This window comes from Trachurus trachurus (genome assembly GCF_905171665.1).
Source record: "Trachurus trachurus genome assembly, chromosome: 12".
Taxonomy (NCBI): Eukaryota; Metazoa; Chordata; class Actinopteri; order Carangiformes; family Carangidae; genus Trachurus; species Trachurus trachurus.
The window spans coordinates 8,621,903-8,636,167 of NC_139908.1; the positions used below are offsets into that span (position 1 = coordinate 8,621,903).

The window sequence follows — 14,265 nt, forward strand, 5'->3', positions numbered from 1 at the left end:
TTAATTTCCTTGACATCTTGATGTGATGTGAAGATAAATTTAAATTTGGCTGAAATCCTCCTTGAACACTCCAAGTCATGAACATGTGACGTTATACCACTATTAACATTTCAAACAGGCTCACAAAGCCAAATAAGTGTTTATTATTTTTATTTTGTCGCTTTTCTTTATGTCCAATACACTGTGTATATATACTGTATGTTTATGACTGCCAATCTCTGTAATAACATATGTATTATATGACCGATGACCATGATAAAGAGGATAAAATGTAACCACACACTTTGTTATCTTTGCTGCCACAGTACTTAGTAAATATATGCGTGATCTGTTCCAACCAAGCTAACGTTTAAGAATAACGCAAACGATTCACAAAAAGCATATGAGAACATTTAACACATAAAAAAACAAGAAGGGATGAGGAAGTGCTAAAGCTGTTTGCAGCAATCTAAATAAATGCAAAACATCAAAACCCAAAACTTTTAAGATACAACAAATACTATGGTAAATATATCGAGGAAATGTACTGTAGGTCATAGTGTTCTTCGTTTACTTTCTTACAATCAGCTAAGTGTTCTTTGCTGGATACCATCATCTCTTTGGCCAATGCTCCACCAGCGCACTGCAGTCTTTCCATCACTCTGTCACCTATGGGAAACAAACAAGAAAAAATCAGCTATAAACGAACACAAATCAATCAAATCCCAATAAAATAGGAATCCCCCGTGTTTATAATGTCCAATGTAAAAGAAAAAACAAACTGAGAACAATTATTTTAAGAAATTACAGTTAAAAAAGTTAGTCCATAAGCTAGAAATCCTGAAGTGCAATAAATTGAAGAGGTCAATAACCAAAATACTAAATGGAAGAAACCTTCGACTGGTCAAAAAAATACACATTAAAGAAAGCATTACATGCAAATTTCTGGAAATGTGGTGACACTTTGATTCTCCTTGTTTTAAAAAAGGTTATAAGAGGAAAATTTGTTACAGGAAAATTAACAAAAGAGGAGTCTTTTCCATCGCTGTCAGTAACACAAAACAGAACAATACATGTACACAAAGTAAAGCACTTTATCCCCCAACACAGTAGAGTCCAAATACGAACCAGGTTTTAGCTCATGGACTACTGGTTACAAGAGCTAAATAAAGAAACAAGCATTTTAGATAAAGATTAGAAATGCATATATTAACAATAGGAACTGGAAAGTCCAGAGAATGCTGTACATATCCTTTGAAAAGCAAATAGTTAATTTTTCATAATTATAATCATTACTGTGGGGGAGTAAGGGCCTGTAAAAAATGACAATTACATGTGTATATTTTAAGTTTTACATTACAAACAGTTGCAAAGAAATTAAAATGGAAAGAAAGATGACAAAGCTGGACGTGTCCCATATTGTTTAGTTTAGAAATGCTGATACAGGATGTTGTAAGACCATACCAAATGGCAGCATTCGAGAGCGTATGCTTCTCGTACCCGGTCCGCATTGAGCGGGCCCTGAGAGTATCTGGGAGTCAGCTCATGGCCTGCAAGGAAGCTCCGCTGGCAGGTACAAACAAGGTATGTCAGAGTTAGGAGACAACATACTTCCTTTTCTGTTTTTCCTTGCACATCCTTAACTTTGGCATCCATTTACTGTAGTAGCAGTACTTTACCTGTTAACTTTACAGTTAAAAAAAAAAGAAGGTGCAAAAGAGGCAGCAGAAGGCCGGCTGTTAAAATAATCGCCACAAGACTGTAGCCTCTATGTTACCACTACTGTAAAGCACTTGAGGGTGCTGAGAAAAAGAAATTTATAAGAGGAAATTATTCATAATGTTACCAAACAACAAAGTAAATATAACTACTTTAAATTTAAAGTAAGAAGTGTATTTTTGTTGCTACATACCTACTTGAAGAGGAAGGTTGCCCTCATTAATACGGCTTGTAGCTGTTGGTGTGACCACCACGCCGTGGCGACTTGCCATATCCGCCCGATTGATCTGCGCATGTTGTACAAAATCAGATAACACACGTTAAAATCTTCTTTTTAAATAAAAAAAAAAAAAGCAAATGGACAATGAATGGAAAAAGCTTGACAAGAATGCAAAGCTCATCAGGAAGCTTCACAGATGGGCGTACTTACTGTCATAGTCACCATATCCATAATAGTTGTTGTAACCAGAGTAATCATAGCCACCGTATCCTCCATAGCCTTGATTACCGTAACCATAATTGCCATAATTGCCATAGCCTTGATTCCAATAGTTGCCATAACCTTGGTTCCAGTTTTGGTTGGGACCTGCCATTCAATGAAATTATATGAAAAAGTAACAATTAAGACAGGAGACAAACATGAAAAGCATGAAAAGATCTGTGTTTTCTTATTCCAGAGATACTGATAATTTAGTGTTTAGCAGGCTTTAATTCCTTCACTCCTTCACTCACCACCACCTCTTCCTCGAGACCTGGATAAGTATCCACCTCTGCCTCCCCAGTACTGCTGCTGCTGGTACTGCTCCTTAGACATTGCCACCTTTATTTCACACTAAAACAAAAGACCAATAAAGTGAATTCATTCTATCTCCTGTAAAAGAAAACCATAATAATATGTCAGAGTGAATTACATGATGGGAATAAAGTTTTCTCAGAGAGGAAGAAAAAAAAAGAAGCCCGTACCTTACTCAGTCCGATGTTGTGGTACTTTTTCTCCATGATCTTCTTCACTGGTTCCTCCTCTTTGAATGTGATGAAGCAGAAGCCTCTCCGCTTGTTTGTTTTGTTTTCCATTGGGAGTTCAATTGACTCCACCTGTTCACAATTTAAATAATTTATGAAATACTGCTTATTAGTGTCCATGAAAACTGTTTAAATTGATATAAATGAATGAAATGAGAGGACTTGATCCCCATGAGCCACAACTAAAAACTATGTCAGTGAATGCAGAAAGAAACAAACCTCTCCGAAGGCACCAAAGTATTCTCTGACTTTCTCCTCAGGAGTGTCAGGAGAGAGTCCGCCCACAAAGATCTTCTTCACAGGCTCCTTGCTCTTCATGGCCTTGGCTTTTTTGGGGTCAATGACCTTTCCATTGAGTTTGTGTTCCTTTTGTGTGGCAACCTTGATAACAAAAATGACATTCAACAAAAAGAGCACGGATAAAAACAAATTCTAATTTACATCTGCTCATGTGTGTTTCTATTAAGAACACTGAGCCAATGCATAGGATGTCGAGTTGTCTGATTTTATGAATGCTTCAGCCTTTTTTTTTTGTTATTAACTATTTGAATTATCACTGAATCTTGCGTTTTCCTTCTCAATTAAATGACCAGAGAAATTTCAAAGAGAACCATGTGGCATATTCACATTCCTAATTACTAATGTGCTTGTTTCTATCTTGGTTCATTGTTTAATCTATTAAATTGTGAAAGTTTTTGGGAGATGGTATTCCACCTGTTGGTGTAATGATTCAGATGATTCACTCCCAGCTACATTAAAATAGTTAAAGAAGTGTTCACATATACTGTATGTACTTATTATGGTGCTGCAAACTCTTTCAGTCCTAAATTATTTATCTATCTGATCAGAGAAGCATGTGGTGGTGCCACATTTCCTTTGCAGCACAGACAATCACCCAGAGTCATTAAGAGCAATGATCTCCGTAAAGCCCTGAACTCAGCACTTTGACAGGAAGCATCGTCAATTTACTCTCAATGCCAACAACCTTGGGACAAGACAATAAAATTCAAATACCACGTTTGTCAGCAGGACTACTACTATACTATACCTTATCTACACTTTCAGGCTCTTTGAAGAGGACAAAGCCAAAACCTCTCGAACGTCCAGTCATGGGGTCCAGTTTTAATGTGCAGTCCACAACCTCCCCAAACTTGGAGAAGTAATCTTTCAGATCCTTCTTAGTCGTGTCCCAGCTGAGCCCCCCAACAAACATCTTCCTGTGGACACAAAACACATATAACTCATCAATAACAAACCGTGTGTAGACGAGAACAGGGGAACAAGAGAGAGTACAGGGCTGCAGACTGCCCCTAAATCAGGACATTTTGCCCCTAAAATTTGAGACAGTGCAAGTAAATTTGTCATCTACTTGCACATGCAGATGCAGATTTTGTATGCCCATATGTAGGACAAGCAGATTCAAAAAGTATACATTTTAAGGTGGATTGCACACTTTACCTCCTTCTGTTTTTACTATTTATTGTTATTCTCTATTGTATTTTTTTGATTGCCAAAACTGCTGTCCCATGTCATTGTCATATATTCGTATGGTTTGTTTGTTTTTTTTGCTGCTGGTGAAATGTGGAAGGGGTCACTCAAAGACTCTGGTATCTGTCATTACAGGTGGCAGGCCAATGTGTGTGAGGATTTTTAAAGGAAATGTGAATATTTGCTTTGCAAGTCGATAGTGTGTGCCCCTAGATACCAATATTTAAAAGACAAATAATAATAATATGATTGACAAGAGCTGTGACACTGTTTACACAGAGAAGGTGGTAAACTTTTCAAGTAAAGGCATGGACTGTTCTTCCACCTCAAGGTGCAACACTGTCCGTCTTTACAGCTTGAGCACTTGGTGTGGAAGTTAGTAGCCTATGCACAGACTATTCTCAGTGGATTTAACTATTTCAGTGCAGTACAGTGCATGTGTCGACCTGTCCCTTTTCTTTAAGACAAAATATACCCAAAAAAGATAAAGGAAAAGGAGGGAATGACCTCATTACACAAAATACTTTGAATAATTAAGTACGTTAGGGGGGAGATGGCTAAGTGCTGAGGTGTGCGCCCCTAAATGTTTTGCTTGTGCTCCTAAAATGTTATGCAAGGGGCCACTGTAACTGTACTCCGAGTAAAAAAAATAAAAAATAAAAAACTTTGCTTGCAGCCCTGCAGACTAGAGTAGTAACCTTATCTATGCGTGCATACATTGCTGCTGTTGCTATCCTCACAGTGTCTAATTTTGCAGTAAGGTGGATTTAACTACGTGTAAACAACAAACCCTTCGTCCTCCTCGTTTTTACTGGCGTCGATCCGGGATCCCTCGGCCTCGCCCCCCATCAGGCCACAGTCCCCGGCCGTGGACATCGGGTCGTCGCTGTTCGCCTCCCCGTCCTCCTCCATCCTCATCATGGTCGTGTCGTCGCTGAATTCATAATCATCCGACATGTTTGTTTCTTGGTTTGTTTCGTTTTTTGGGGGGCCTGTTTTGAAAGTGACAGCTGCTTCCGTCGAAAACTGTCGTCGTCTTCGTCTTCGTCGGAGTTGAAGTTTGCTGCTGCGAGCTGGTGACAGCTAAAGGCTAAAGGCTAACGCAGCTAATATTTTGATATCATATATCGTAAGCTAAAAATATACGCGCTGATAACAGCAAGCAAAAACAGGTTTATCTGAATTTATCTAATGATACTAGGTTGTAATAACAAAAAATGAGGCCAATTAGGTTTTCAATAAGGCAAAAAATAGTTTCCTTCGCTACAATTTGAAGGTTGTTATTTATTTATTTAATTTTTTTAGAGCCGTTTTATTTTCATCGTAGCCTGGTTCTTCTTCTCCGGCTGTTTAAAGGCAGCAGCAGCTGTCTGGTCTGGACACAGCGACGGCGCTCTGCTGCCCCCAACAGGCCGTTTGGTGGAACTGCACCCACTGACCCAAATACAGTACAAGAGACCATCAGTCTCTCTGGTTTTTACCATTTATGTGTTTGAGTAAAATAAACACCTGATAGTAGTTTCCAAGATTGTGATTATTAGTGTCTTTATCATTATTATTATTATCTTTTTTCTTTTCTGTTTTTCTCTCAAATACCCGTAATTTTTCATCATATCATTTTTCACTGTCTGGAACTGGACTGCAGCTCTGTACTACTATCTGCTGTTGTATCATGTTATGTTGGACTGTCAAAAGAGAAAAAACATTTTTGATGAAGAGTATGTATTCTGAGGGTACCGGGGTGGAACTAGATTAGATTAGATTAGAAATTTTTTTTGATCCCCAAGGGGAAACTGCTTGCCACCCAATAAAAAAACACATACATCCACTTAACAAACAATACAAACAGTTTCATACCATTGCACAAAAACAGCTGTATCAACATGATTGGATACTTCATACGACAGAGTACTCAAAACAAGTGAATTAAATTGATACAGGTAAGGATAAATAAATAAATATACACCTCCAGAAGATAAAAAACAACAAACAACCGCTATTTGTGGTTAAAAAATCTGACTGATGCAGGAACAAAGGAGGACAGGAGGAGATAAGCTTTTGCTTCTCCCACTGTCCCGTTCGGCCATGTTGCTGTAGGCTATTACTTAAACTGAGATGATGTGTGATGAAGTCTGATTTAACTAACATGTCCGAAATAAATGAATAAATAAATAAATACAATTAATTAATTAATTAATAAGACTCCACTATGTGGTGTTAATCATCTGTACTCTCCGGTGTTCTCTGTGTGATCGTTTTGTTTTATGTCGTGTTTTCATCATAATAAGGCAGCTAACCTGACATGTTGCAGAAATGTCAAAGACTGTATTTCTTTTCGCTGCTTAAAATTCAAATAAAGATATTGTGGGGAACACAACTAATTCTATAAACTACTGACAACATTTCTCCCAAATTTGAAATAAAAATATTGTGATTTAGAGCATTTATTTGCAGAAAATGGCAACTGGTCAATATAACAAGTTCAAGACCTCAAATAATGCAAAAGATTCTGTCTGTGCCCAGAGAGAGAGAGATACACAAAAATTAGAGCAAACAGGGAAATGACAACAAAGATCCAGAGACTCTTAAAAGAGATGCAAATGAATGCAAAGAAAATGCAGAGACACAAAATGACCACACCCCGATGCAAAAGACGACAAATGTATTCAAACCAACCTGAGAGAGGTAAGAGAGATAAGAAATGAACAAAAAATACAAGATTATAAGAAAAGATTAAGTAAAACAAATGTAGCCTACTAATGTTTCAGTATGAGAACGAACTCCATTGTTTTATGTTGACAAGTGTTCCTATTATTCTATCCATCCCATTCAAATTAATGAGACACACCTTTTTGTATTGTATCAATGTTCAGCAGCACTACCCACTGTAGTTTATTTTGTATTACCACTCCTACTTCTGTTGGGCTGTCTATTCTATTCTATTATGTCTGAATATAATTTTTTCTGGTCCCTAGGTCAGTTGATTATTGTTATTGATTATTATTTCAACTGGTAACCTTTTGTAAATGTATATTCCTTTGAAGTTATTTTACTGACTCAACATTTCAATCTTATTTTGTTCTTATTTCCTATAAGGTATTACACCTGGATACATCAAAAACACCCTGTCTTGTGATTGTGTTTTGGACAAGAAACAATAGAAAACCATAAATCTCTATTATCCACCGTGTTGGAAAATTGCCTTTGGCTCACCATATAATAATGTGCATAAAATATATAAATTTCATAAGAACACAATTAAACAAATAAAAATAAATAAATATAGAGTAAAAAAAAAAAACACACAGTTGAGAGCAGTTCAATGTTAGTGCCTTAACTGAGTTGAGTTGAGGGGGTGGGTAGCATTAGGGATGAAAGACTTTTTAAAAGCTCCCTAAAAAAGCCAATGGGACTCAATATGAACAGCAATTGTAGCTACAGCACAGAATAAAAAGTAAAGTTGCTTTAAGTTAACCATCCTGTTGTCCTCCTGGGTCAAGGAAGGAAGGAAGAAAGGGAAGGAAGGCAGGAAGGACGAAGGAAAAGAAGGAAGGAAGGACAAAGTAAAAAATGGGAGGAAAGAAGGAAGGGGAAAAGGAAGGAAAGATAGACGGAGGGAGAGAACAGATGCAGATCCCCCCCAATTTAAATACCCCAAATTATTCAAAATTGAACAAATGTATTTTCAGACTTCACATTCTTCACATTTTAGATTCATATCTAAAAAGAAATGATTGAAATGGTGGAACATAATGTTTGACAAATATATTTCTGACTCCACATTCCACCTCTAGTCTCCTCCACTATAATGCAAATGAATGGGTAGTTTCTTACTCAGAGGCTGATGACATCAGCAGGCTTTAAAAAAAAAAACGACCCCCTCAATCTTAAGGCTTCATATTTTGATTTTCATCCATATCAATTCATCATGTATAAAGTAGTCCCATACACTGGGAGAAAAGGGAGATGGGGAGAAGAACTGGGGATCTGGGAAGGTCGGAGGGAGGCAAAAGATAAGAACGTGAGCAGATATTAGCCTATATGTCTGAGACCCTTAAAATTATAATTTACTAGTGATACGTGTTGTTGGCTGTTTAGGACAAAATAAACAAGAAAGGTAAGCACAATAAATAATTCCCTGTGCAGTACTTTATGAATGATATGGCGAGTCTCTACCAAGTTGTTATTTATGGTCGCATGTTATGAGCTGCATATGGGCAAAAAATAAATAAAAATCACTTTTGTGTCCCCCCCAATTCTGACATCGGATCTGCACCATAGACTGTATAAAAGAGAGCTGCACCCCTGACAGGAGCTGACTGTTGACAGCTGACTGCACTGTCCTCCTCCTCCTCCTCATCACTCCGGGCCAGACGGGGGCGGTAACGCGCTGACGTCGCTGCGTTGTTCGCCTTCGCCGCCGCCGCCGCTGCGCTGTAGCGGTCAGTGCCGCCTCCCTGCGAGCCGGAGGCTGAACAACCGACACCTGAACATGTGGGGCTGCCCACTGCGCTTTCAGCCGAGTCAGAGCTCCAGCTGCGAGGTGATGGGAAAGGACAGGTAGCCAGTAGCCTAGTCACCAACCAACCAAGCTGTCTGTCTCGCTTGTTTATCTCTGAGCTCATCATCGCTGCTCCAGCTCGTCTTCACCTGTCGAAGCAGCAGCAGCAGCAGCGCCGCTCGCACCGCTGCTAACTCAGCTAACGTCGGCTAACCAGCTGCAGCCAGGCTCCTCACTAAAAAAATGGCCACTGTTTCAATTCCTGCTGGTACCAGTGCACTGTTACTGGACATTGAAGGCACCACCACACCAATCACGTTTGTTAAGGTAAGTCTTATTAGACAAAAGCGTTGTTTTCCCCCACTATTAAATCCGCGTTAATTTAAGAAGAAGCTAATTCTGTTAGCAGCGCAGTGACGGCTGCTAACAGGCGGCTGTCAACGGCTAAAGCCCGTGCAGCAGCAGCAGCAGCAGCAGCACGACGGTGTTTTATTGTTGTGGACTTCACATTCACTTTAACACGTCTTGTACATGTTTACATGACTGCTGCCCATTGTCATTAAACGTTTAACGAAACTATCTTGTTTTTAAAATATAATGGTCACAGTATTTAGTTGTTTTTAGACCGAGTATCTGCAGCTCTGCTCGTGGGAAGGAAGCACTGCTTTTAGTTCCGTAACAGATAAATAGAAAGGGCTGCATGTAAATAAATAAATAAATAAATGCATGACTAAGGAGAAGCTTATTAACGTTTAAAGTCTGTGTAATGAAAGAAAGAAAGAAATAATGAATGAATCAGTATATAAATGGTGCAAGTTTATGTAAGAAAAAACGTGCTTAATTAATGAATTAATGTATGACTTGATGAACAAAGGACAAAGGTTTTATTTAAAAGTCTTGTATAAATGAATGAATGACAATCTTAGAAGGATGTTGAATAATTTCTTTCCTCAAAAATACTCTTATCTGTGGGAAAAAAGCAACATATGAAACGTTTTTACTTTAAAAAAAAAAGTGACCAAAATGATGATTTGTAACTAATCCTTTCACATTAGAGCAGAAAGCTGCATTCATGTCATATGATAATTATGAGTTTACAAGTCATGATTACAGTTAATTTAACAATTTCCCCTAAGTTAAAATTACCAGTCTCCACTTTGTAGACAGGAACGATGCTTTTCAATGTCTTGTTTTGTCTGAACTAAAGCCCAAAAACCAGAGTTATTCTCTTCATGATATGTGACAAACAGCAAGCAGCAAGCAGCAAACTGTCACATGAGGGAGCTTAGGCTTTGAGGAAATTTCACTATTTTTGCCTACAAAATTAGTGAAATGCAGATGGTAGCCGAAAGTGACATGTTCTTGCTCAGTAGGTTGGTGTATGTTGAAATTTTCTCAATATTTTCACACACAATAACACAATTTAACTACGTTTATGAAATTAAGTTGCAACTTAATGTTTGATTTAGATATAGATAAACACGACTTAGCCTACATATTTGTGTCTAACGCATTTTGTGATTTTCAGGATATATTATTTCCGTACATCAGGGAGCATCTTGAGGATCATCTGTCCACTCACTGGGAAGAAGACGAATGCAAACAGGATGTTCATCTGCTAAAGAAACAGGTGGGAGGACTGAGGAGATTTTCTGTGTAAATCATACGGTACTTAAAATATCAGAAAATGGTAAAATGAATAGATACTAATACAGCCCAATTGTACATTCAAATGACCCGATTCCTGTTTGCTTGCACTTTGCATAAATCATGCTAATGTGGTATTATGAATCTGATGTAGCATTGATCGCCAACTAATGTACAAAATGTTTGGGATATGACTTTGCAAATTATCTTGCAACATTTAATTGATTGAAATAGTTGGACGTTAAAGTGGGGTGAGTTAGTTCTGCTCAATTTATTGACGCTTCGCTTCAGTACCTTTATTCTCCCCTACTGATCCTTACGATATTTTTTGTCGAAGAAAACACTTAAACAGTCTTTGAAATGCTCCTTTAACCAAAAACGGCTGCCTGCTGTGCTGTGCTGTGACAGATTGAAGAAGACATGAAACAGAACCGGGCGTGTCCCGTCCACGCCGTGGACCAGACCGTCCACACGGACGAGGAGAAGGCCATTAGAGAAGTGGTGGATAATGTGTTGTGGCAGATGGCGGCGGACAGGAAGTCGACGGCACTCAAACAGCTCCAAGGTCACATGTGGAGGGCGGCGTATTCTTCAGGGAGAATCAAAGGCGAGTAAGTACACTGATCGTTTTTTCGTCACTTCCAAATTCATCCATTCACACTCTGACAGAGGCTGTGATTTTTTTAAAGTGAAGTTAAATGACTGTGAGGCTTCCAGAAACACGAGCAGCGGCAGTCCCACCCACCAGGACCGATCCGCTACATCCATTACCATCGTTATTACGTTAGGAGCCAGGAAGTTGGAGAGAAAAATAAACGATGACTCAGATGTTAAGTGTGCTCAGGTCCTGCTTAGAGCGTCTAGGAGAGCAATTACTGTAAATCTGAACAGCTACTTCCACTGCTACGGGCCACAGCGATGTTTGGCCAGTGTAACAGTCTGAAACCTGAAGATGTTCAATTTACTGTCGTGTTTATAGCCGAGAGAACAGTAAATCATGGTAACCCTTTAATTTACAGGCTGTTAATTACAGGATAATGTCAAGAAATAACAATTAGTTGTGTCATAATGTCTAGAAATAGCCTTGAAATAAAGGTCAATTCCATAGTAATGTCGAGAAATATAGCCAAGAAATAAAGATTGTGTCGACTCGAAGTAGCCCAGAAATAACCTTCAATTGCAAGGACTTGGTGGAGAAAAAAATCTCTCTTTCCCCACAAAACTCACAGCATGAAAAGCATGTGTAATCTTCTGCCTTTGTGAAAAACATGACATTACTGGAAAATTGACGGTTATTTCTGACATTTCAACGCAATTAGTTGTTTTTCCTTTGCTATTTCTTGACATTATCACGTAATTAATGGCCTGTAAATTAATAGGTTACCTAAATCGCTCGTAAATTCATTACCAATCCTCTGGGGTTATGAGAATTTTAGGACCTATGACAAGCTGTATAAAAGACAGAAAATGATGTACATCCTCTGATGTTGTGCTTGTTGCTAACAGGATCTATCAGGACGTAATCCCATCCATCAAACGATGGAGAGGACAGGGACTGAAAGTCTACATTTACTCATCCGGAAGCGTGGAGGCTCAGAAACTTCTGTTTGGATACTCAGTTGAAGGAGACGTTTTAGATGTAAGTAACTTCACCATTTCAATACAAACACACAGGAAACGGATGTTAATAATTGCCCTTTTGTTACCATCTCTGTATTTTACTATGTTGCTGTTAATGTCACATGTAATGAGATGTTTTGTTTCTGGTCTTTTCAGTTATTTGACGGTCACTTTGACACCAGTATAGGAGTGAAAGTAGATGGAAAAAGCTACACGAGAATTGCGGAGAGGATTGGCTGTCCACCGGAGGAAATCACGTTCTTGACAGACGTCACAAGAGGTAAGTATGTTAGAAATAATACTGTATGTGTACTTTGAAGTTATATCAGGATTTGTACCGTCTTATGTAATAACCATATCCTCTCTGATGCTGCACTGAAGTTAGTATTTCATTCAATCGCCCCTAAACTTAATTCAAAACATACTTTAGTGCTACATATCCACATCTTTCCCAGGTGATTTGTCTCTTATACCTCGGCAACCATTGGATGATTTACATGAAGTTTAGTTCAGACAAACCTCAGTTCTACTTTGTGTTTAGTATAAACAAATGTTCGCATCCTAAATAGATAAACTGAGATGATAAACTCTAATCCCGCCGTAGATCAACATGTCAGTGTTGTCATTGTAAACATCTCAGTATTAACATTTTAGCTCAGGGCTTCAGTGTTCCTCAGTACAAACCTCACAGGGCTGCTGCAGTAACATGGCTGTTAGTCCTGTTGTATGTTCACTGTGGAGTTAACAAACAAACAAACATTATCATTGTATGCATCCTTGAGCCCTGAAATGCATTAGTTACTATTTACATCCTGCATTGTTTGCATCTAGCTCTGCCTTTGTTGGTGCATTGCAGCGTAGAATAATGCGTAGAAACTACTGGCAGGACTATTGACACGTCAGTAGGAAAACAAAACATGGATCCACTCACGGAAAAACGGATTCCATTTCTCCAGAGAGTATTTTAAAGTTGTCACGTTTCAGCTCTGCTCTGATATAATGTTGAATTTAAGTGTGTATATCTATATATTTTTATATATATTTGCTCATGTATTTAACATTACAGAGGCTAAAGCAGCCGAGGAGGCCGGGGTGAACGTGTTGGTGGTGGTGCGGCCTGGAAACATGGAGCTGACGGACGAGGAGCGGGCTCACTATAACCTCATCACATCCTTTAACCAGCTCGAACTGACGGGACGAGTTTAACACAGAGCGCAGAGGAAGACGAGGAGAACTTCTCTGACTTCATGTCATCACGACCTTTTTACTTTTTCTTCTTCACCCCTCCTCCCCTCCCTAAACCCACTCCTCCTACCCAGTTTTCTATTTTTTTTTTTTTTTTTTTTGGGTTTGGTCCATGTTGGCAGTACAAGAGTCAGAACCACCTCTCAAGAAGTCCATATTTCCAGTTTTTTCACATTTCCTTTCACATGTGTGGAAGCACATCCACGGAGCCTAACGGGAGCTAGAAAAGGAAAACCACTCACTGGACCTTTTGATCGACTGGGAAGACGACAGACAAGCTGTAGATACAAGTGGCTGCACACAATCTGTGAGGTTACTTTACCTTTTTACCTTTTAGATGAGCTGTATTTGATTGATTGCCAGTCCTAATATGAGTTGTTTGCCACGGTTTTGTACACGTCTTCCACCTGTTCCCTCCCTCTCTTCATGTATACACGACGTGTTGCAGGTGTATGACATTTTATCCAGTAAGTGACCTGTGATGTTTTAGAAAGTAGAATAACAGTATAGTTGCACTCGGCGGCGGTGGTGCCGTCAACAGAAAAGCTCTCATTTCAAACTTTAGTTTGAATGTCTTTGATTAATCTCCTCACAGGTGAACGGTGTCTATTTAAATGTGCCATCCTCGTTGTTCATATGTAACGTGGGTCCTTGGGAAGTTACCTTGAAAAAATTGCAAATTGGTGATTTGTGTGTGAAGCATAATTGGTATTATTCAGGAAAATGACTTCCAATAAAAATGCCTTGTCTCACACAGAAGTTGGTCTCTGAAAATACTGGATACACCTGTAATTCAAACACCTAACGCTAAGCGGTTTAATTCACACATTTCTCACTTATGCTACTGTAGTTTTTATAAAGATAGTTTTTGACATTATGGGAAGCACATTAGTTTGGTTTCTTGTTAAGATGAGAAGATTAATACCACATGTCTGTACAGTGTAGTTTTCTAGCTTTAGAGAAGGCTTTATGCTAAGCTAACTGTAGCTTCATATTTAACAGCAGAGGCTTGACAGTAGCATCGATCCTCTAACGCTCTCCAA

The 14,265-nt window shown here is 38.7% G+C and overlaps 2 protein-coding genes across 12 annotated transcripts; one reads left to right on the forward strand and one right to left on the reverse strand.

The window, feature by feature from the left end:
* Positions 1–415: 415 nt before the first annotated feature.
* Positions 416–5,612, reverse strand: hnrnpd (heterogeneous nuclear ribonucleoprotein D). 11 transcript variants are annotated; one of them, XR_014595811.1, is made up of 9 exons: positions 5,000–5,608; positions 3,770–3,938; positions 2,941–3,102; positions 2,662–2,793; positions 2,431–2,530; positions 2,128–2,284; positions 1,892–1,990; positions 1,444–1,545; positions 469–648 (listed from the first exon to the last, which is right to left on the reverse strand). XR_014595811.1 is itself a non-coding variant. In XM_083983857.1 (8 exons), the coding sequence occupies exons 1-7, from the start codon at positions 5,164–5,166 to the stop codon at positions 1,918–1,920; spliced, it is 954 nt and encodes a 317-aa protein (XP_083839983.1). In that variant the 5' UTR covers positions 5,167–5,612; the 3' UTR covers positions 416–648; positions 1,892–1,917. The 11 variants fall into 11 exon arrangements, 9 of the variants coding, with proteins under 9 accessions (XP_083839983.1, XP_083839985.1, XP_083839987.1 ...); XR_014595812.1 differs by having other exon boundaries at positions 474–648; positions 1,896–1,990; positions 5,000–5,610; XM_083983857.1 differs by lacking the exon at positions 1,444–1,545 and having other exon boundaries at positions 416–648; positions 1,892–1,985; positions 2,129–2,284; positions 5,000–5,612.
* A 3,067-nt stretch (positions 5,613–8,679) lies between these two features.
* enoph1 (enolase-phosphatase 1) lies at positions 8,680–13,965 on the forward strand. Its single transcript, XM_083983894.1, has 6 exons — positions 8,680–9,037; positions 10,239–10,340; positions 10,766–10,968; positions 11,864–11,996; positions 12,134–12,257; positions 13,044–13,965. The coding sequence occupies exons 1-6, from the start codon at positions 8,954–8,956 to the stop codon at positions 13,181–13,183; spliced, it is 786 nt and encodes a 261-aa protein (XP_083840020.1). The 5' UTR covers positions 8,680–8,953; the 3' UTR covers positions 13,184–13,965.
* The last annotated feature ends 300 nt before the right edge of the window (positions 13,966–14,265 follow it).